The sequence below is a fragment of the Phyllostomus discolor genome, chromosome 9 (assembly GCF_004126475.2).
Source record: "Phyllostomus discolor isolate MPI-MPIP mPhyDis1 chromosome 9, mPhyDis1.pri.v3, whole genome shotgun sequence".
NCBI classification, from domain to species: Eukaryota; Metazoa; Chordata; class Mammalia; order Chiroptera; family Phyllostomidae; genus Phyllostomus; species Phyllostomus discolor.
The window spans coordinates 83,760,359-83,781,072 of record NC_040911.2 but is presented as its reverse complement, the minus strand read 5'-3'; the positions used below and the strand labels follow the sequence as shown (position 1 = coordinate 83,781,072).

Sequence of the window (20,714 nt, the reverse complement as noted above, 5' to 3'; positions counted from 1 at the left end):
ACCAATAACATCTTCATATACTACTTTTCAGTTTTCTATGCACTTCCCCTGTTTCAAAAAAATGTGTACATACTATTTTGAAATACTACCTTTTCGCTCACAGGAGAATACCTCAGACTGTTAGCCTGTGGAAACCTTTTAATGGGTAGCGTTACTTTATTGCATAAATGTTTCAATTTAATATTTAACTTTTCCATAATAGGATAGTGATTTCTTTTCACTACTATAAATAATAATATAAAAAATATTTTTATACATAAAATGTTTGAGTTCATGGTTACATCCTCAAGATCCCAGTAAAAAAATTTCTAGGCTAGAGTCCAAACTTTTTAAGGTATCTAGTAATAACAGCTGGGAGGACTGGGCATGCAAGGTGCTCCCCAAGGATTTCGTCTATGTGAGGAGCAAGAGGGCTTTTTTACTTTTAGTAGGAGAAGGATCTTTATATATAGAACACGATTTATGAAAATCATAAGAGGGCTGTTTTTTAGTTTAGTCCTTAGGCTGGTTAACCTTAGCTGACCATCCTCAAACTAGCTCTGGAGTTTCTAATTAGGAAAAGTTAGCTTTGGTGCACTTTCTCTTCAGTGAGGATCAAATGCAGATCAATGGATATTCCACTAACATTAAGACAAAAATGAAAGTTGTGGAAGACAAACTGAGGTGATTCATATTTTATATTTTACATTTGCATAGAAGAGGCAGCCATGGATGTTTATAAATGATCATGACTCAAAGCACAAAATGACATTTTTCACAAATTATGTACAAAATAAATATAAACCGAAGTTTTATTTGGCTTTCTCTTCTCACCTGATAGTCTACAAGTAGCTCAGGACCTTTGAAGTATCGAGAAGCAACTCGGACATTATATTCTTGGCCAGGATGGTAAAACTCAGCTAAACCCCAGTCTATTAGCCGAAGCTAAAAGAAAAAAAAAGAGAGTTTAAGCCATGAGCAATTTTATCTTTCGAGCTACTCCATACACTGTTTTCAGAGTACTCTTTTAAAAGTAGATTTAGAGTTGTTCGTGTGGAAAAATACTAATACAAAAATCAACTCTGTGTTTCGCATACTCACAACTGTAAACCTCATTTTGCTCACCCCTGTGGTGAAGATAAAAATCAAACTTGGGGAACTGTTTAACTTGACATACGGGGTCTCTATGACTTAATTCTTGTGCTCCAGGGAGACTTGCTGAAAGACAATTTATTTTGTGCTTCTGCAAATTTCTTACACTGCTCACTTAAGTAGAATATCAAGACTATCCAACCCAGACCCCTACTGGTGAATATCTTATCTTTCAAGATAAAAGTTAGCCACTTCATTGAAGATTTTTCTACATACCAAGCAGATCCACTGCCTTTAGTGCTCCTTGAACCTCAAGTATACTTCTTTAAGAGAACATATAATACGTTTTAAAAAAATTCTCACCCAAGGATATGCTTATTGACTTTAGAAAGGAAGAGGGAGAAACACTAATTGGCTGCCTTCCATATGCACCATGACTGGGGATCGAACCCACAACCTTTTGGTATATAGGCTGATGCTCCAACCAACTAAGTCACCTGGCAGGGCAAACCCACAATTCTTTATTATTGTATTTTGTTTTCTATCTTTCTTTTCCAAATGGACTGCAAACTCCTTCGAGGTAGGGACCGTTTCATTCACCTTTGTAATTTTTAAAATTCAACATATTGCCCAGGACACGAGAAAAATAAAAATATTTGCTGAGTGAAGGAAGAGAAAAACCACATCAAATGGTAACTTATTAAAATGTATCTTGCAAGTGGAAGCACTAGCAAGGACAAGAGGCAGCCTTATTTGTCCACCATGCGAAGCACAGCCGTGACCTGAGTGTGGGCAGCAGAGCCTGCAAATGCCTGACTGCTCTCGTCACTGTCTCTGTGGGTTCACTGTTAACTATGCACAGCGTCCTCCTTGTTTTGGTAAGCAAAAGGTACAACAACAAAAGGTATGAAAGAAAGTATAAATTAAAATTTTTAAATTTATATTTAGAGAGAGGGTAAGGGAGAATGGGAGAGAAACATCAATGTGTGAGAGAAACATTGGCTGCCTCTCGCAAGCCCCCCACTGGGGACCTGGCCTGCAACCCATCCAGGCATGTGCCCTGACCAGAATCAAAAGGGCAACATTTTGGTTCACAGGCTAGTGGTCAATCCACTGAGCCACACCAGCCAGGGCAAAAGTATAATTTTTTAAATAGTCTTTCTCTTCAACCCCTTAATAAAAGTGCTCCAGAGCTATCCCTGAGTTTCCTTTCTTACCAAGTATTCCCAGATGACTATTTCTGGTCTTGTGGCTTCACACACAGCATATTGGCATTTCTCAACTATCTGCTAGCCCATGTATCCTACCAGCCTCCTCTGTCTCTGGTCACGTAACAAACATCTCAAAGGCTAAACCTCTGATTATTCTGTTTCTCCCACAGCTTGCCCCTTCTTCTCAGTTAAAGGTCATTCCACTGATCTTGTCATTCAGGCCAAAAAATTTCACCCTGGAGTCTTGTTTCCCTAACACCCCACATCTGTCAAATCCTGTTGGCTCTACCATATTCTGACCATGATTATTACCTCCGCCACTATCACTCCGGTCCATGCCACCACCATCTCTTGACTGATTTACTGCCACAGCCCCTTCTCCTAGCTAGTCAGGCTACTTTCACTCTCGCCCTCTATCCTCTACACAGCAACCAGAATGCTCCTTTTAAAAAGCTTTGTATTTAAAAAATTATTATAAACTCACAGGAATTGGAGATGTTCTATGTACTCTTCATCCAGCTTTACATTTCCCCAACGGTAACATCTTATATAACTACATTATAATACCAAAACCAGGAACATTGGCACAATTCACAGAAAGACCTTCTATTTTACCACTTTTCCATGTTGGGGTGTATGTGTAAGTAATTCTACGTAATTTTATCATGCGTAGATTTAGAGAACTCCTACCATAAGACACAGAATTGTTCCATCACCACACCACAGAAATCCCTTGTGCGATTTGTTCTCTACTTTCTAACCTGTGGCAACCCCTGTTCTCTAACTCTTATTATTTTGAGAATGTTATTATAGATGAAATACTCAGCATAACTTTCTGAGATTTTTTTCTGACTTAGCAAGAGATCCAACCAAGTCGCTGCATTATCTTTCCTTTCTATTGCTGAGTAATACTATTCAGTAATAACACTACACAGTATACATATACCAGTTTGATTAACCATTTACGCACTGAAGGATGCTTTTCCTCCCAATTTTCAACTATTACAAATAAAGACTATATTCATATATAGGTTTCTGTGTGGACCTAAGGATTGTTTGTTAAGCATACATACGCACATGTTTGATTAGTTTTTAAAAAAATATTTTATTTATTTATTTTTAGAAAAAGGAGAAACGAGAGAGAAAGAGAGGGGGAGAAACATGGATTGGCTGCCTCTCACACGCCCCCAACTGGGGACCTGGCTTGCAACCCAGGCATGTGCCCTGACTGGGAATCAAACCAGTGACCTTTCAGTTCACACGCTGCTCTCTATCCACTAAGCCACACTGGCAAGGGCTATTTAGATTTTTTTTTTAAAAACTTTATCTATTTACTTATTTATTTAGAGGAACAGAGGGAGAAAGAGAGGGAGAGAAACATCAATCAGCTACCTTCCACATATACCCCAAGTGGTCCTGATCCCACAACCAGGCTTGTGCCTTGACTGGGATTCGAACCAGCAACCCCTTGCTTTATGGGACACTGGGCCCAATTAGGAGAGCCAGGGCTGTCTGTTTAGCTTTTAAAGAATCCAACAAAGTGTAAAATAACAGTTTGGCATTTTCCAAAATGGCTGTGCCACCTTACATTCCCACCAGTCATGTATGAGAGACTTGAGTTTCTCTTCCTAAAAGAGGGGGAGGGGAGAAGGGGAGGGAGGGAGAGGTAGAGAGAGAGATAGAGAGAGAGACAGACAGACAGACAGATAGATGTGAGAGAGAAACATTCATTGGTTGCCTCCTATATATGCACCACCACCAGGAACCAAACCCAGGCAAGTGCGCAAACTGGTAATCAAACCCGCAACCTTTCGGTGCATGGGATGACGCTCCAACCAATTGAGCCACCTGGCCAGGGCGATGTGCAGTAAACTTTTAAAAAGGCAAGTGAGAGCTTGCCAACCCTTTTCTCAAACCCTGAAAAACCTTGCATCTTTAGAGAAAAGGCCCGACATGATCTGGTTTTCTTTACCTCTCAGATACCATTTCCTTCCTCTCTCCCCAGTCATTCTAATCCCAGGTCTATGCTTATCACTGTTCCAACAACCCAGGCACATTCCTGCCTTGGAGCTTTTGCATCCTCTACCTAGGACACATTTCTTTCCAAGGTTGCATGGATGGGGCCCTTTAAATATCCTCTAAAATCACCTTCCCAATGAAATCTTCCCTTTACCCCCTTGTTTAAAACTGCAATACTCTCCACTGTTCCCTATGCCTCACTTACTTTTCTTCCATGTCACTTCTAACTTTCTAGCCCACCAGCCTCCCCCAAAGGCCAGTTCCTTTATGGACAAGGATCTTTTACTATCTGCCTCACGCATATATCCCCTGCCTCTAGAGCAATCCCACATAGTGTGTCTAAAAGAATTTTAGTTGAAAAAAAAAATCACCTACACTGTCAAAGCAGAGTCATTAGCGCCTATAAAAGGTGGGCTTGGTTATCTCACAAAACTGAAATGTTATAAAAGCACACGGTGAGCACAGCTCTCATAAATAGCATTAGAGAGCTCAGGGGCTTCATGGTACTTGTTAAACAGCAGCATTTTCTGAATATTTCATCCATTTCACAACGGTGCACACTTAATTCTCACAATAACCTAGTGGCAATGCAGGGCAAATATTATGCCCACTGTACCAGTAAGAAAGAGGAGGCAAAAGAGGAGGGAGTTACTGTTTTGCCTACTACACTAATCTGTTTCCTTCTTTGATAGTATTCTTAGGAATATGAATAAATAATGGTTTAAACATTCTTATTTGTTAATTCATTCACTGAAGATGGGCTGTACATTCTATCAAGCCAATGAAGACATTTGTCAGTCTATCACATTACCTTTCTGTGCTCATGATCAATCATGACATTATGGGGCTTCACATCTCTGTGCATAATTCCCATGCTGTGACAGTAATCCAGCGCCTGTGAGAGAAACAGGTAGAAAAGAATTAGCTTTCTTAAGAGTGATTTTCTAGTTCAAGTTCCTTAGTTATATTCCTCCATAGTTTTCTTTCTAGCCTCACAACACCCCTGGAAGTCACAGTGAGGACAATCACTCCCAGAGCCAGTCTTCAGAGACTTGCTCAAGACCCCAAAGTCAAAATCATGGCCCTTGAACGTCAAGTTCTGGTCTTACGCAGTTGTTACAACATCCTTTCTGTTCCAAAAGACCCAAAGTGTACATTAATCACTTCCAATTTCTCTCCCTAACCCAAATCCTGGATTACTTTCACAAATACGGGCCCCTCAAAAGAAGAAAACTGATCTGTACTACAAAACTGTTATTCATAGACAGTAATTCTTTAGAAGCTGAGAGTTTACAATTGAGTTGGGTAAACCATGGCCCATATATGGCCTGCAGCCTTTTTGATATTTGTGGTCATGGAACACAGCCACACCTGCTTGTTTGCATGTTGTCTGTGACTGTTTTCATATTACAACAGCAGAGTTGAGTAGTGTGAGAAAGACCCTATGGACCAGAAAATCAAACATTTTACTCTTTATCCCTGTAAATAAGTTGGCCAACTCCTGATTTATGATATCAAATTCAACTTGAAAACCATGTCCAATCTCAGACTAATGTGAGCTGAGTAGCACAACCTTTGGGATTTGCTAATCTCAGCTTTTAAGTCAGCGGATATCATTGGCCAAATTCTTGTCCTTCCTGAAGGGCGACCTGAATTCCTCAAGTTTCCAGGGCTAGGCAAGCATAGCCTTAATTTTATGAAGTCCTGCTTGCCACGAGGCTGCACAAGCCAAGGGAAAGGTCAGATATCTCTACTGGCATCGTCTCTTTAGGGCACTTCAAGGTTCAAATGCAGGTTCTATGTCAACCCTCATTTAGTAAGAAACTCCAGCCAACTCCTAGCAATTTTCTCACCTATAAAGCTGGTTGATCTTATGACTACCAGGAGCAAGATATTTGGTAATCTCACTTTAGAAATCAAAGTCCACTCTAAATCAGCAAACTCTAAGCAGAGACTTACATAATACTTAGGACAATGACCCTTTGACAGCTGAGTTAAGTTTACTGTTTCACTTGTTCACTTTCAAGTAAAATAAAGTACACCAGAAGCCAGCACGTAAGGAGCTATTTTTACAAGTTTGAACAATTTGTTAACTTTCATAGGAGCAAGATGGAAATTACAAATATTTAAGGGGCCCCAGCTTTCTTCTATATACCCTTTCCATAGCATTCTAAATTATATTCTTAACAAATCCTATTTTACAATCTTGACATTAGCAGAACCCTGATATTGCTAACTCATTAAAAACTTACATGAAGAGGCCCCTTCTTTCCACATATTTTACAGAGAGTCATTTGGGTTATTTAACGAAGGGAAGTTCAATCTAGATATTTAGTATCCAAGGTTCCCTTACCTTCAGAATCTCATACATGTAAAATCGAATATCATAGTCTGTTAACGTCTGGTATAATTGCTGTTAAAGACAAATGCAACATTTAAGCTGTGAAATACTGCTGATGGAAAGCAATTTCTCATCCTCACTTGTAATTCAAACCAAGGCTTGGCTTATTTGCTACGGTCCCAAGATCTTTTTCTGCACCCGTCTCTACTTCTCCAACAAAACATTCACTTTAAAGGAGTGCTCTGAGTCTTTAACTCCACATGCAAAAGTCAAGAATTACTTTAACTTGTATTTCTGAAGCTATAATCCACTGTTAGGAATATGGTCTTAAAAAAAATGCAATACTCATTAAATGGTCAGTGATGTCATCTGACATTTTCTTTGAAGTTACTGTTTTGATTCTAAAAGAGTTCTTCCTTTCTTCCTTATCTCAGCAGAAGAATTCAACCATTTATTGATACCTAAAATTTTCTGATACTGAATTAGTGCAAAGGCAAGTCAATACCTTTACAACTTGAAACCCAAGAGCACCCACGTTTTTCTATTGTACTAGGATTGAGAACTGTTTGAAGTAGGTTGCTGGATGGGCTGGAAGTTAAGAGAAATCTGCTGTAGAGGTATGTGTTGTAGCAGAATTTACGCCACCCCTACCCACCCGTTCCTTTTTAAGTCCTAGAGCCAAGAGTTTCTGAGGAATCCTAAGGTATAAGTAGACCTTGCTTTACATACAATACATTCCTTCTTGAACACTGTCATTTTAAAGTGAAATGCCCTCGGCCAGATCTTGACTGAACACATGTTATTGCTTTCATTCAGTTTGACATCAGTGGAAACTGTTAAGTGAATAGTAAAGGTGGGGAGAAGTAAACATATTGGTCATTAAAGAGAACACACAGTAAGTCAAAGGGCAAAACTACCACGATGTGGAAATTGGCAGTTGGTACAGGAGTATCTCTATCTTAAAATTCAACACTGAAGATGAAAAGCTCTTTTTAAGCAAGTTAGAAGGAAGCTCTTCTAATAATGACATCCCTAAAAGGCCTTCTATATGGTCTAAAAGCCTAACAACTTAAAATGGTTGGTTATATATTATACCTTGAAATCTGTGTTGTTTACGTGTTCAAAAACCAAGGCGGGGGTTCGTGACTAGGGAAAAGAAAAAGAAAAAACACATTAGCAACAGCCCGGCAGCTCTATCGGGCACAATGTCTGCGGATGCTACATGGTGAATTTGGCAGTCCTCGCCTCAGTGGTAGGAAACCCTCTATTGCTACAAGCCCTCCCAACTCTAATCATCACCACACTTAGGTCATTTTTGGGATGGATTTCAAACAGAAGACATGGAGCTGAAGTCTCACCAGGCTTTAGGCAGCCCGACAATGCGCCCATCGCCCATCGGCATCGGACCTGAGTTTGCAAAATGGATTAACACATTTCAGTTTCCAGTGCTATCATCTCTTAGCCTAGAAGAATAAGAAATAGTCTGTGGGTGGAGGTCTCTTTGAAAGAAAGACCCAAGCTAGTTAAATGCTATAACTGATTAGGCACTTTTAAAGCAGAACTTAATGGTAGAGAGGGGAACAGTGAGAGGTCGGCTGTGCTCTAGGTCAAACACCACTTCAGCCCTGGCGGGCCCTGCTAGTGTCTATGCTACTCACCACAGGGTCTTTTACAATGTCTGCCAGTGTGATGATGTTGGGGCCGCCTCGCAAATTCTCCAAAATCTTTATTTCACGCTTGATTTTCTTCTTCTTTACTGGCTAAAAGGGTAAAAGTACATCAGTGAAATAAAGTATTTCAACAGATAATGGAATACATAAATGGCTTATTAAGAGCTCCCTGAAGGAAGGAAATGTGTCAGACTCATCTCTGAATCCTTTTCCCAACCCTCTGCCAGACACTCTGGAGGTTACTTAGCAAATGTTGAATTAAAAAAAAAAAAAAAGAAAAAAAAAAAAAAAAGAAAAAAAGAAAAAAGTTTTCCATTCCAAAGACCAGACCTCCTCTGCAGAATTAGCATTTAATTTTAGTCATCAGTCTTATTGTTAAGTTTTATAACCCTACAGAGTAGGGTTATAAATGGTAACAGTACTAGGAGATATCTTGAAAAATCTTTTTACCATTAGGTTGAAACATGGGCTTTTCCTATTCCATCCTGCAAGTCTATAAACACCCAACAGAAGTGAGGGAAACGGGACCAAGATCAAGGACGGCCAAACCATCTTTGTGCAGCATAAACTTGTGGGGTAAATGTGGGCCTTGAAGTCAAGACTGCCTAATGTGAATCCTACTTTCATTACCTGCTAGCTATGTATCTGTGAGAAAGTTACATAACCTATCTAAGGCTTTCATTATGTGTAAAACGATCAAAAAGAGCACCTATCTCGTAAGACTGTTTCAAGAATCAAATGAAATATATAAAAAGATCTCAGAACATGACTGGGACATAATATCTACCCAGCCTTATGATCAGTACTGCCCTCTCTCCATTCCAGAAAGACCGCTCTGCAGAGCCCCTATAGTATGCCTTCCACATCCCTCTGTCCTCACCCATCACTTCCACATCTGTCCCGGGACAGAAATGCCTTTCATTTTTCTGAGGAGGGCTTTGATCCAACTGTACCTCCTCCACCCAGCCTTCCCTCCTAAACAGTCTAAAATGGTGCTGGTCCAAAAGAAATACAATGCAAGCCACGTATACATTTTAAAAAAATAAAGAAACAAAATTGATTTTAATAATATATTTTATTTAAAAGTATATTAAAAAATCTTATTTTAACATGTAAATCAATATAAAAATACCTAATGACCAATTTTATATTCTTTTCTCTTTTCTTTTTGTACTAAGCCTTTTAAATCTAGTATATTTTATCCTTACAGCATATTTCAGTTGGGACCAGCCACGTTACAAATGTTCAAAAGATACATGTGACCTGTGTCTACCATACCAGACCATGCAGCTCTTTCCTAGGGTGCCAGTCATCTCAGACTACTGACTGACACGGTGGATACAATTCTCAAAAATTGTTTTAAGTTTATATCATTTCTTCGTTAACAAGATCACTAACTATTAAAACTCTGATGATCAATAACCTGGGTTTTTTTAATATACAGATTCTCATGATCCACCTACATATGCTGAAACAGAATCTGTATTTTTTAAAAACTCTGAGCTATGCCCTGACTGATGTGGTTCAGTTGGCTGGGCTTTGTCTTGCAAGCTGAAAGGTTGCTGATTAGATTCCCGGTCAGGACACATGCCTGGGCTGCAGGCCAGGTCCTCAGTTGGGGGCGTACAAGAGGCAGCTCATAGATGTTTCTCTTGCACATCGATCCTTTTCTCCCTCCCTTCCCCACTCTTTCCAAAATTAAATGCTGATCCTTACACAATAGAGGTAACAATTTCCTGAAAACAAAAGCACGAAATATAACTAGCTCTGGCTGGTGTGCCTCGGTGGATTGAGCGCCAGCCTGTGAACCAAAGAGTCACCAGTTCCATTCCCAGTCAGGGCACCCGCCTGGGTTGTGGGCCAGGTCCCCAGTGGGGGATGGCCAAGAGGCAACCACATACTGATGTTTCCCCTCCCCCTCTAAAAATAAATAAAATCTTTTAAAAAAGCATGAAATATAACTAAAAATAGATAAAGTCAATATTAGGCATCAAATCAGTATCAGACTTAAAAGAGTAAACCTGTACTCCCTCCCTCTGCCACACCTAGCTATATGACTTGCGTCAAATCACTTCTCTTTCTTTAGTTTCCCGATCTGTCAGATGAAGATAATCTCTATTGATTTCAGAGGACACAATAAAATACAGGTATTGAAGCACTCCAAAAACACTTTCAAATGCTACTTTAAAAAGGCGTCACTGTTACTTAAAACACATCTAAATTCCAAATATCTCTGAAATTACAATCTCTCTCTTCTTATACTAACCTTGAGAATTTTAACAACAACTTTTTCATTATTTGTGATGTTGATGGCTTCAAATACTTCACTATATTTACCCCGGCCTAATTTTCGAACCAGCTGGTAGTCATCTTGATTTCTGTGAACAGAGAGTCAAAGTCACAATAATTTAAGAAGTTCAAATTATCAAGCACTAACTGAACTAATAAAACTCTATTACCAGTAAGAATAAAAGAAATAAGAGGTATTTCAAATAATTCCTAAATTGGTTTCTTTGTATTTTTTAATTGGGCCAATTAAAAATGTGATCCACATCCTAGAATTAGAAAAATGTAAGCCTTTCAGTCCCACACTGTTTACATCTCTATTGACATACCACTCACAGACAGCTTGTTTTAGGGTTCATTATGTATGTTTGCTTCCAACAATACACAGCTTTCCCTTGGAAAGTAATTTTTATATATTCCTGTCTCCTATTGCCTGGCCCAGTGTTGGCACTTAGCAGGAAATAAACATGTTATAAGAATATTTCAATTAAGCACATTTTGGGAGCAGCTGACTTTTATGGGCTTTTTTTCTCTTTTTCCAGATTAAGTGGCTTTACATATACAGGCTTGACCTCCCACCTGTCCTCCAAGGCAAGGCCGAGGGCAGTCCATATAATGGAGTTTTGCAAACTAGGCTACAGATAATGAACTATAGTGAGAGGGTTCCTTCATCAAGGGGGGGGGGGGGGGGGGGGGGAGAAGAAGCCAACATTTTCTCTCTGCCTCTGCTTGCAAGTTAGAGAACTTTCCTCTAAAGAATGACAAACACAGTCCATTTAGTGAGGCCTAAATTCTCTTTACTCCCAGCTGGAGACACTGAGAATCCGACATGAAACAATCAGCCATTCATTTTCCTCAAGCAGCTAAAAAGGAAGTAAATGAACACAGAAGGCAAAGGTACGAAGGACAACGAACAATGCAATAATTAAGGAAGGTGTAGGGGGAGAGAACTCTTATTTCTAGTTGAGTTCTCCTGTGGGAAGGCACAGAAAACAAAAGCAAACCAGACAGCACCATGCTGAACACTCAAAAGGGGCATTCAGTGCCATTTTAGCAGAACTAAGCACCAAGCACTCAAATTAAATAGAGTAGTTGAAATTTCTATAAAACACAGAGGTACTCCTAGAGCCCAAAGCCTGTGATATAAGGGGAATGGTTACATTTATCAATAATGGTAACATTTACTAGTATTGTACCACTGGTTCTTGATGCTGTCTTTAAAACACACTGCCTCCTCAGGCAGAGGCAATATACCCAAATATGATTAAAATACACCCACGACAATTTTAGGAGCCTATACTTATCACATATGGACAGATACAAAATGTAGCCTTAAGTTTTCAAATGGTCTCCTTTTGCATTTGAATGTCAAAATGCTTTTATTACAAAAAAGTATGACTTGATCAATTAAATACATAACCACGTTAGGACAAGACATGCAAACATCCAAATGAGACTGCACAGAGAATTAAGAGGGCAAACGCAGCTGTTCGGGCAGAGTGCAACTGTTCAAAGATGGAATTTGGGCTAAATTCCACATTACACATGCCTAGTCTCATGATGAGGGCAAATGTTTGGGGTTTAATTTTGCTTCTCATTAGAAAGAGGACACCTTCCTGGAGAACTGTTTCATCCTCCACAATCATCACGGGACAACATTCTCTGACCTCAAAAACATTCTAAGTAAGAGTCTGGTGTTTTCGAAGTCTCTTAAGTATTCTCACCTAACTGCAAAGCCCTGAGCTAAGGCAAGCGGACAGGCAGCTCTTGGTTATCAGCTTTGTATACAGAACATACAAATCAGAAAAGAAGACTGAAATGATTCTTAAATAAGCCCATCAAAACTGTCAATTTGTCAAAGCAATACCTTGCTTTTCTTCATTGCAAAAAACTCAAATCAGACTTCAATCTTGAGGTTTATAAATACACAGCCAGAGATATTTCCTGACATAAATTACTCAACAAACCCACAAGAGCCAGCCCTTTGGGTGAGCACAGTGAAGTAAAAGGAAGCGATTACCCCCACTCCACCACATGTGACTCGTAATCCCAGTACTCCCGGGGTCTGTGCGTATTAACGTCTGTGTAAACTCTGGCCCTGCTTGGCACGGGTCCCGACATGTCAGACAGGTTGGCGAACAAAGCTGAACTTGATGTTTGGAGATCTGGCAGTCACTGTGTTCAGAGGCAGCGGTGGGTGAGGGGCGTTTAAGACTTTGTTTCAGGCTGCTTTTCTTCGCACTGCAGAAACAAACACACAAGGGCCCAGGAATCATTTTTTAAAAGCATTTGCGAAGAAAGAAAAATCATCTTACAACAATGGCCTTAAATATGCCTTTGGCTCTCCTACCTGTTAAACCAATGGATGTATACCAATGGTGCCACAGTGACTCCCTTAACATAAACCAAAATCTATTATTAGCCCTAAACCTATTCTGCAAAGTAGCTTGTTACCTCCCCAGCTAAAGTTTGGATATAACCTGGAAGGAAAAGATGGCACTGAGAACAGTATGTACTACTATTCATACATTCTATAGAAAGTTGGCAGAAACAGTATTTTTCTTTTCACAGCTTTCTATAGCTAAAAGGCTCTGGAATGGTGGTAAAGCCAAGAGTACAGACCATCAGTATGACTCTAATATTTGATGAAACCAGGAAGGAAATAAAGACTTGTTTTCACACATCAAAGTTCAAAGTCATTTTATATGGATCCAAATCATTTGGGGAATCCTATTTAATTATCAGTTGACCCCTGACCACCATTTGAAAGATATACTTGATTTCACTGAATTGAAAAATAAAAATCAGTAATTTCTCCTTAATTTATTTTATTCAGGTGCAAATTTAATAAAAACTGATAGAAAACAGTAAGCTGAACTAATGCAAAATTTGAGAAAATTCCATGAAATTTAGAAGTATGCTTTCCACCAAACTGGTAAACCAAGTCTTCTTTATGATGCCTTCCTCGACTGTTCTGAGATTCCTATAGCATTTGTTGATTCCTCTTACTCTGTATTTAATTAAAAATGTATTGAGTCTCCAGAGGTTATATAACCTGAGGAGGAAGCATCATCACTTATGCAGTTTTCTGGTCAAGACTGTGTAACCTCAATCTAATTACAAGGGAACAATGGACAAACAAAATGAGGAAGACTCTGTTAAAAGGTGGGGGGCAGGGCAGGGAGCTATACTGTGCTCTTCAAAAACATCAATATTATAAAAGACAAAGGAAGGCTAAAGACAACTAAATACAATGCCCTACACCCTATCCTATACTGGAGGGGGGTGGGAAATGCTACTGAAAGACAATACTATCAAGATCAAATGATAAAACTGGAATTTAGATGGTAGGTTAGGTATACTCAAGAGTATACTCACACTGGCCCTGGCCGGGTAGCTCAGTTGTTAGAGCGTCGTCCCCATACGCCAAGGTTGCAGGTTTGATCCCTAGTCAGGGCACATACAAGCAATCAATGAATGCATAATTAAGCAGAACAACGTATTGATGTCTCTCTCCCCTCTCTAAAATCAATTAAAAAGAAAAAAAGAGTACATACACATGATAAAGCAAATGGGGTGAAATATTACAATAGGTAAATCTGGGTAAAGGAAATAAAGTGTTCCTTTTATTAATTTGTTAAACATGTATTTTTAAAAATCATGGTAAAATATATACAATTTACCAATTTAACCATGTTTAAGCATACAGGTCAGTGGCATTAAGTACACTCACTTCTTGTGCAACCATCGCATCCTCTGACCTCCCCAATTATTCACCACCCCAAACTGAAACATTGTACCCATTAAAAATCGATTTCCACCTCCCCCCAGCTCCTTATAACCCTTTATTGTCCTGGGAGCCAGACTACTCCAGGTACCTCATTTAAGTGTAATCAGAATATTTGACTTTTTATATTTGGCTTACTTCACTCAGCCATGCATGTCTTTAAGGTTGAATAATACTTCTATATACATATAGACCACATTTTTACCCACTCATTGGTCAACAGACACTTGGGTTATGTCAACTTTCAGGCTGTCATAAAGCACACTGCTACAGATGTACAAGTATTTTTTGGACTTCTTGCATTCATTTGTTTTGGGTATGTACCTAGAGGTGGAACTGCTGATCATATGGCAATTCTATGTTTAATTTTTTGAGAACCACCATAGTCTTTTGCTTATTGGCAACATCATTTTGTATTTCCATCAGCAATACACAAGGGCTTCAATTTCTCCACACCCTCGCCAGCATTTATTTTTATAGTAGCCATCCTAATGGTGTGAAGTGGTATCTCATTGTGGTTTTTGATTTGCGTTTCCCTTATGATCAGCGATGTTGAGCATTTTTTCATGTGCTTACCAGCTGTTTATCTATCTTCTGTGGAGAGTTAACTATTCAAAGTTCTTAGGCTATTTTTTAAATTGGATTTCTATTTTTTTTTGGTTGTTGAGTTGTAGTTCTTCATCTGTTCTGGTTATTAATCCCTACAGCGGTATCCAACCCACAGCCTGTGGGCCAGGTGTGGCTCAGGATGGCTGTGACTGTGACCCAACACAAAAATCATAAACTTACTTGAAACATGATGAGATTTTTTTTCCCTGATTGCAATGTATTCAATGTGTGGCCCAGACAACTCCTCTTGTTCCAATATGGCCCAGAGAGACCAAAAGGTTGTACACCCCTCCATACAATTCGAAAATATATTCTCTTTACTGGTTGCCTTTTCATTCTGTTGATGGTGCTCTTTGATGTACGAAGCTTTTAATATTGATAAACTCTAATTTATTTTGTCTTCTGTTGTATATACCTCTAGTGTCACATCTGTACTATGTTCTTGGTCTCTCATCAATCTGAAGTTACTTCCAAATGAAAGGTTAAAATAAAGTTGGTGTAAGAAAACTGAGGCTCAGAAAGAAATTTTTTTTACCCCCAATCACATATTTAACAACAGAGCAAGGACCAGAAATCAAACTTCTGATTCTTGTGGCAGTGATTTCTTTTGCCATGCAACCATATACTAGTAAGGTAACAACAGCTAACGTCTACAGCCATTCATTACCTGTCAGCCAGATACTCACATTCACTATACACTTTACTTGGATTTCCCTTAATTCTCACCACACAAATGGCGAGGAAATTATTATCTCCATTTTACAGATGAGGAAACTGAAGTAAACAAAGGTTAAATAACTTGCCCAAAGACAGAGCTGGAGGAGTTGACATTCAACTAGACTGTGAAAATGGGGATAACTGCAGTTACCTCCCAAGTTTGTGGTAAGGACTCAAGGAGCTAATGAATGTTTAGGACTGTGTCTATTTGAGAGCTCTAGGAGACACATTTATGACAACTGCATGTTTCCCGATGTTGTATTTAAGCTGGAGTTTAACTACTGCACATACACAAAGAAGATAAGCCAGAAGAGATGACTTGTTATGACCATGGTTTCAGTGGCTTAAAGCTGGAAGAGGATGAGTGAGAGACTGGGATGGGGATTAATGCTGTACTGAGGAGTTTCATAAACATAATCAGTGATACTCCCCCTTTAATACATGAAATCAAAAGAGCCCTGTATTATCTATGTACGAGTTCTCCCATGCACAAAACTCCTATAACTTGCCTCTGTTAAACTCTGGAGTCCCACAAGTACAAATTTAAATGGCCAGAAAGCAACAAAATTGTTCAAGTACTAACTAAAAAGTGAACCAAAACAATTTTAAAAATTAGTTCCAAATATTTATTTCTTTGGTTTTATAAAACCACCATGGTGATGGTAATCTAATTTCTTTACCTAATACTGGTTAAGTGTAAAAACCACACAGACATAACAAGCAAAAAACCAGAAAGCAGACACTTTTATTGTACCCTTTGTTCTTCCCAAGGAACAAGGTCCTTTGTGCTGTGAGACTGCTGGCTTTTTTTTGGGTGGCTACATGCCTGCATTTACAACAGGGAGACAGGTAAGGGTGTGTATGTATGTACACATGCAAACAGCCAAAACAGCACAGATGACAGCTGAAACCAGTAGAAATACTGTCTCCAGGTTATTTATGACTTCCAATACAGTGATACTGAACTTTTAAATTCTTAAGCTTCTCTGATAAAAATAGTATCTTTCTCTTCAGTCTTCATATTCCTTTATAGGCATTTTTTCCTTTTGCTTGATATTCTAAACCTGTAAGGCACCCTTTATCTGTGGATCTCAAAGCCCTTCTACTATGAGTTTCATAAGTTTGTAAGATCAACACAACTCTAGTACTGGGGTTAGATGCAACAGGGTGATGAAACAAGCAGTGGAGAACTGGTTTCAAACCCCTAACTGGCTATAGGACCTTGACTGGGCTTCTTCCAGCTTTGGTTCATCACTCATAAAACCTGCCTAACCACACTTGCAGACTGAAGAGAAGATCAAATGAGACAGCTTCCAGAAAGGGCTCAGAAACACCAAACACATGTAAACTATTATTACAGCATAGCTCCTTAGTAAAAACTAATATGAAGAAACCTATCTTTAAAGAGTCAGTCTTCATTCTTAGCTTTTGCTAGAATACAAACATTATAGAAGCTGTAGTTAAGTCCCAGCCTCTAAGGGCCAACTCATGGGCAGACCTGATATTACAAAATGAGGCCTCATGTCTCCCTGAAAACCATCTGACTCACATGGAAAATATCCCCCAACTCCCATTTACTAGCCCATGTTCCATCCTCTTACCACCCAGTCCTCCTCTGCTCTCTTAGGGGCTTGGCATTCTCTGTGAAAAGCAAAGTGAGACTATTCACTAATGAAACTCAAGATTCTCAGGTACTTGTTTGATTGCCCCTTGCAGCTTTCTGTGCCTCATGAGCTGGAACCCAATTTATGAACTAGTGGATTTGATTCTCCACTGGGAGGACAACTAGCGGGTCTGCATCACCCCCAACCCACCACGCTTCAGTTTACTGTCATACATACCGAATAAATCTGCTTATAGTAAGCAAGCCATTCACATGAATTTCAAATGGTCGGCCTTCGGTAACTACATGGGGAGAAGATAACAGGGTTCTTGAGCTCAGCAACTTCAGATAAACAAGATGGTGCAAAGAAGGAAGGGAAGGGTGGTGAGATGGGGATAAAATGGGGATGTGAAAAGATAGGAAGGAGAAGTCAAGATAAACATTATTTAAAAATAGAATTTCACTCCTATCTCTTTAAACGTGTATGTATGTACAATCACATGCAGCCTAACATGAAAGAAATACAAGGTCGGCCTAAATTTCTCCAGTATTGGTTTGGTTCTTTCATACATTCCTATTCATCCCTTAAATATATGAGCATTCATGATGGAAAAGTACTACACTAGGCCTTCAGAATATAATAAGGAAGGCAGAACAAAGGTGAGACAAATATGCCTGTATCTGCAGATTAAGGGTAATGGAAATTCATCAAAGAGTTTTAAGCAGAAAAGTGATTCATGTACATTTTTGAATAGTTTGCTCCGCCTGGTTATGGGACAGGCAGAATAGAGTTAGTGGCTAGAGCCTGTTAACGCTCACCTATGTGAGAGGGATGATGGACTCCTGACCAACGGTGGCAGCAACAGAGGTAAATGGATTAATGTGAGGAACAAAAACTTATGGTGCAAAATTAACCTCTGGGTGGACTGCATAATGGGGTAGAAAAGCAGGGGGTGAGTTTTAGGCTTCTAGTTGGACAGACTGTTGATGCCACTCCTGGAAATAGAAAACATGTTGGAAGAGAACTCATAAGTCAGGTTTTGGACTCGAGGTGAAAGTGGCTTTGAGACATCAAAAAGGGTACTGAATAGGAAATTAGATATTACAAGTCTGGAGCTAAAAAAGCTTCTTAGCTTTAAATATCTTAACTTCCCAGCAATTCCATGAGGCGGGCATTTCTTTCCCTAATCTACAGATAAGCTCAGAAGCATATCTAGAAAACGGAGTTGGGATGCAAAGCCAAGCTGGCTGACTGCCAAGGTTCGAGTCTTTTTTCATTCCTACAGAACTTAATCACTTTCTAAACCTCATTTACAGTAGTCTTTAAACCTTAATTTCCCCGTTAGATCCATAGCTCCTCAAAGTCAAGATTTATGTCAAACCTTTTTACTTTCCTGTATCTAGTTGAAGGCTTTGCACTTTGTAGGACTCACAGGAAATATTTGTTGATCAAATCTATGCCAATTTTTATTATTTTTATTTTTTCCCTTTTAATTGAATTTATTGGGGCAATACTGGTAATGTAGGTTTATTTTTTAAAAGTAAAATAAAAATGAATTTGCCTCTAAAAGGCAGGGTGCCCCCAAACACGTATCTGGCACACAGCCAGAGGGAACTGAAGGGTGCTTGGGTAACTGTTTCCTTTGCTTTCTGTCTCTCTCCTTCCCAGTATTACATGTTCTTCTACTAAAGAACAGGGCCACAATTAAGATTCGTTTCCCCCCACAACAATAATAAAAATTAAAAGAACACTGGAGAAACTTTATTTTAGCAATTTTTATAACAGTTATTTGGAAGGCTGAAAAAGTGCCTGAGTCCTGAATGTCCTGAAGGTCAATTCTCCTGTTCACTGTTCATAACACATGTATACCTCAGGAAAACCTAACTTACAGAAAAGTATTACCTTCCCCAATAATTTCCATTTAAAATAAACTGACTTAACCCTTACTGTTCCCATGTAACTGCATAAAAGACGACGTAACTTTAGTGGCTAACAATTTCAGACCATACTTCTGTCTAAAAAGCCCTCAGACTGACTCTGCAGATACGGGTAAGTTTTGTTTGTTCAATGTTTAATCTAACAGAAGTCAATCATAATTATCTTCTCAACAAAAATTTCCCTACTAAAGTCAGACCATACCTATAACCAAATCCAACTACATGGATAATTTATTTCATTGCTTGACTTATTCTTTATTTAATTTTTTTAAAAAGATTTTTAAAATTTATTTTTAGAGAGGGGGAAGTGAGGGAGAAAGAGAGGGAGAGAAACATCAGTGTGTGGCTGCGTCTCATGTGCCCCCTCCTGGGGACCTGGCCCAAAACCCAGGCATGTGCCCTGACTGGGAATTGAAGCAGCGACCCTTTGGTTCACAGCCCGCGCTCAGTCCACTGAGCCCCACCAGCCACGGCTTGACCTATTCTTTATAAGATGCAAGGAAATGAAAACTCCTTTAAACAATAAGGTTAAAATATACACTGCCAAAATCACAAATTTATTGACATAAGTGGAATATAATTAAATTAATTTCAATAAAAACTTCTCTTGCTTTCTTCAGCCAGGCTCTCTCTTTACTCTCTTCTATCGTATATGAGTTCTATTTTTCAATCTTGCAGCTAAGAAGAAAACTGGGGGCCTAGTAAATGGTCTAATACCAGAAAACTGTACAAGTCAATTAGTCATTTGTTCTAATGTACTTTTATAGATTAATTTTCTAGTATTAGAACTGTAAAGATTATTCTGGAACTTGAAATTTGAAAAGTCTACTTTCAAACTGCAACAGTTTAATTAGTTCTTATAACTTTAAAGTTTACTAGAGTCGCTGTCTTCAGAAAGTAAAAAAATCCTCCCATCGCTAGATCATCCACAGTGAATGAACCAGATCTCATAATCATCCAGACAGGACAAAGATTTCTAAAGCAAAGAATGAGGAATGTGCTTATATTGCACTGTCTGCATGATTTAGGACTCCTGTTGAGAGGAATAGCAGTTGTATGAGGAAAACAACACCTTTTAGGCATTGCTGCAGAGAGTGAGTTCTCTCTAGAACATACTGGTAAGAGAGAAGCAAGATTTGTGGAACAAACTCAGGGAAAGTATAACTATGTACATGTTCATGCTTTTTTATAGAAGCAAATACTGAGTCACACAAACTTACCTTTGCCCCTTTCAAAAGTGGCACTGTTTAGAAGGCCATATGACACAGAAAAGGATTTAAGTAGTTAATACTACCTGGAATGCTTTTCTCAAATGTCCACAGTTGTCTTTATTTCTACTACTCCTCTCCTTTTAAATCAAGAGCAGAATGTTCACTCAGTAAGCATTTATTGAACATTTACTATGCACTGGGATATGTGTGCCCAGTGCATAGTAAAGAAAAGGGATTCTTAGAGAAAAGGG

General features: G+C 39.0%; 1 protein-coding gene across 9 annotated transcripts in view; it reads right to left on the bottom strand.

The window, feature by feature from the left end:
- CSNK2A1 (casein kinase 2 alpha 1) overlaps positions 1–20,714 on the bottom strand; it is a 50,926-nt gene that overhangs the window by 10,785 nt on the left and 19,427 nt on the right. For 5 of the 9 annotated variants that reach the window (XM_028523515.2, XM_036009664.1, XM_036009667.1 and 2 more), the window contains 7 exons: positions 12,619–12,839; positions 10,579–10,690; positions 8,301–8,402; positions 7,738–7,788; positions 6,655–6,714; positions 5,113–5,196; positions 814–924 (listed from right to left, as the gene is read on the bottom strand). In XM_028523515.2, coding sequence (XP_028379316.1) covers positions 814–924; positions 5,113–5,196; positions 6,655–6,714; positions 7,738–7,788; positions 8,301–8,402; positions 10,579–10,690; positions 12,619–12,719 — 621 coding nt within the window. In that variant the 5' untranslated portion in view covers positions 12,720–12,839. Of the gene's footprint in view, positions 1–813; positions 925–5,112; positions 5,197–6,654; positions 6,715–7,737; positions 7,789–8,000; positions 8,166–8,300; positions 8,403–10,578; positions 10,691–12,618; positions 12,840–13,976; positions 14,046–14,155; positions 14,173–17,552; positions 17,570–20,714 lie in introns of those variants that run through there. The other 4 variants (XM_036009666.1, XM_036009669.1, XM_036009663.1 and 1 more) reach the window with 4 other exon arrangements.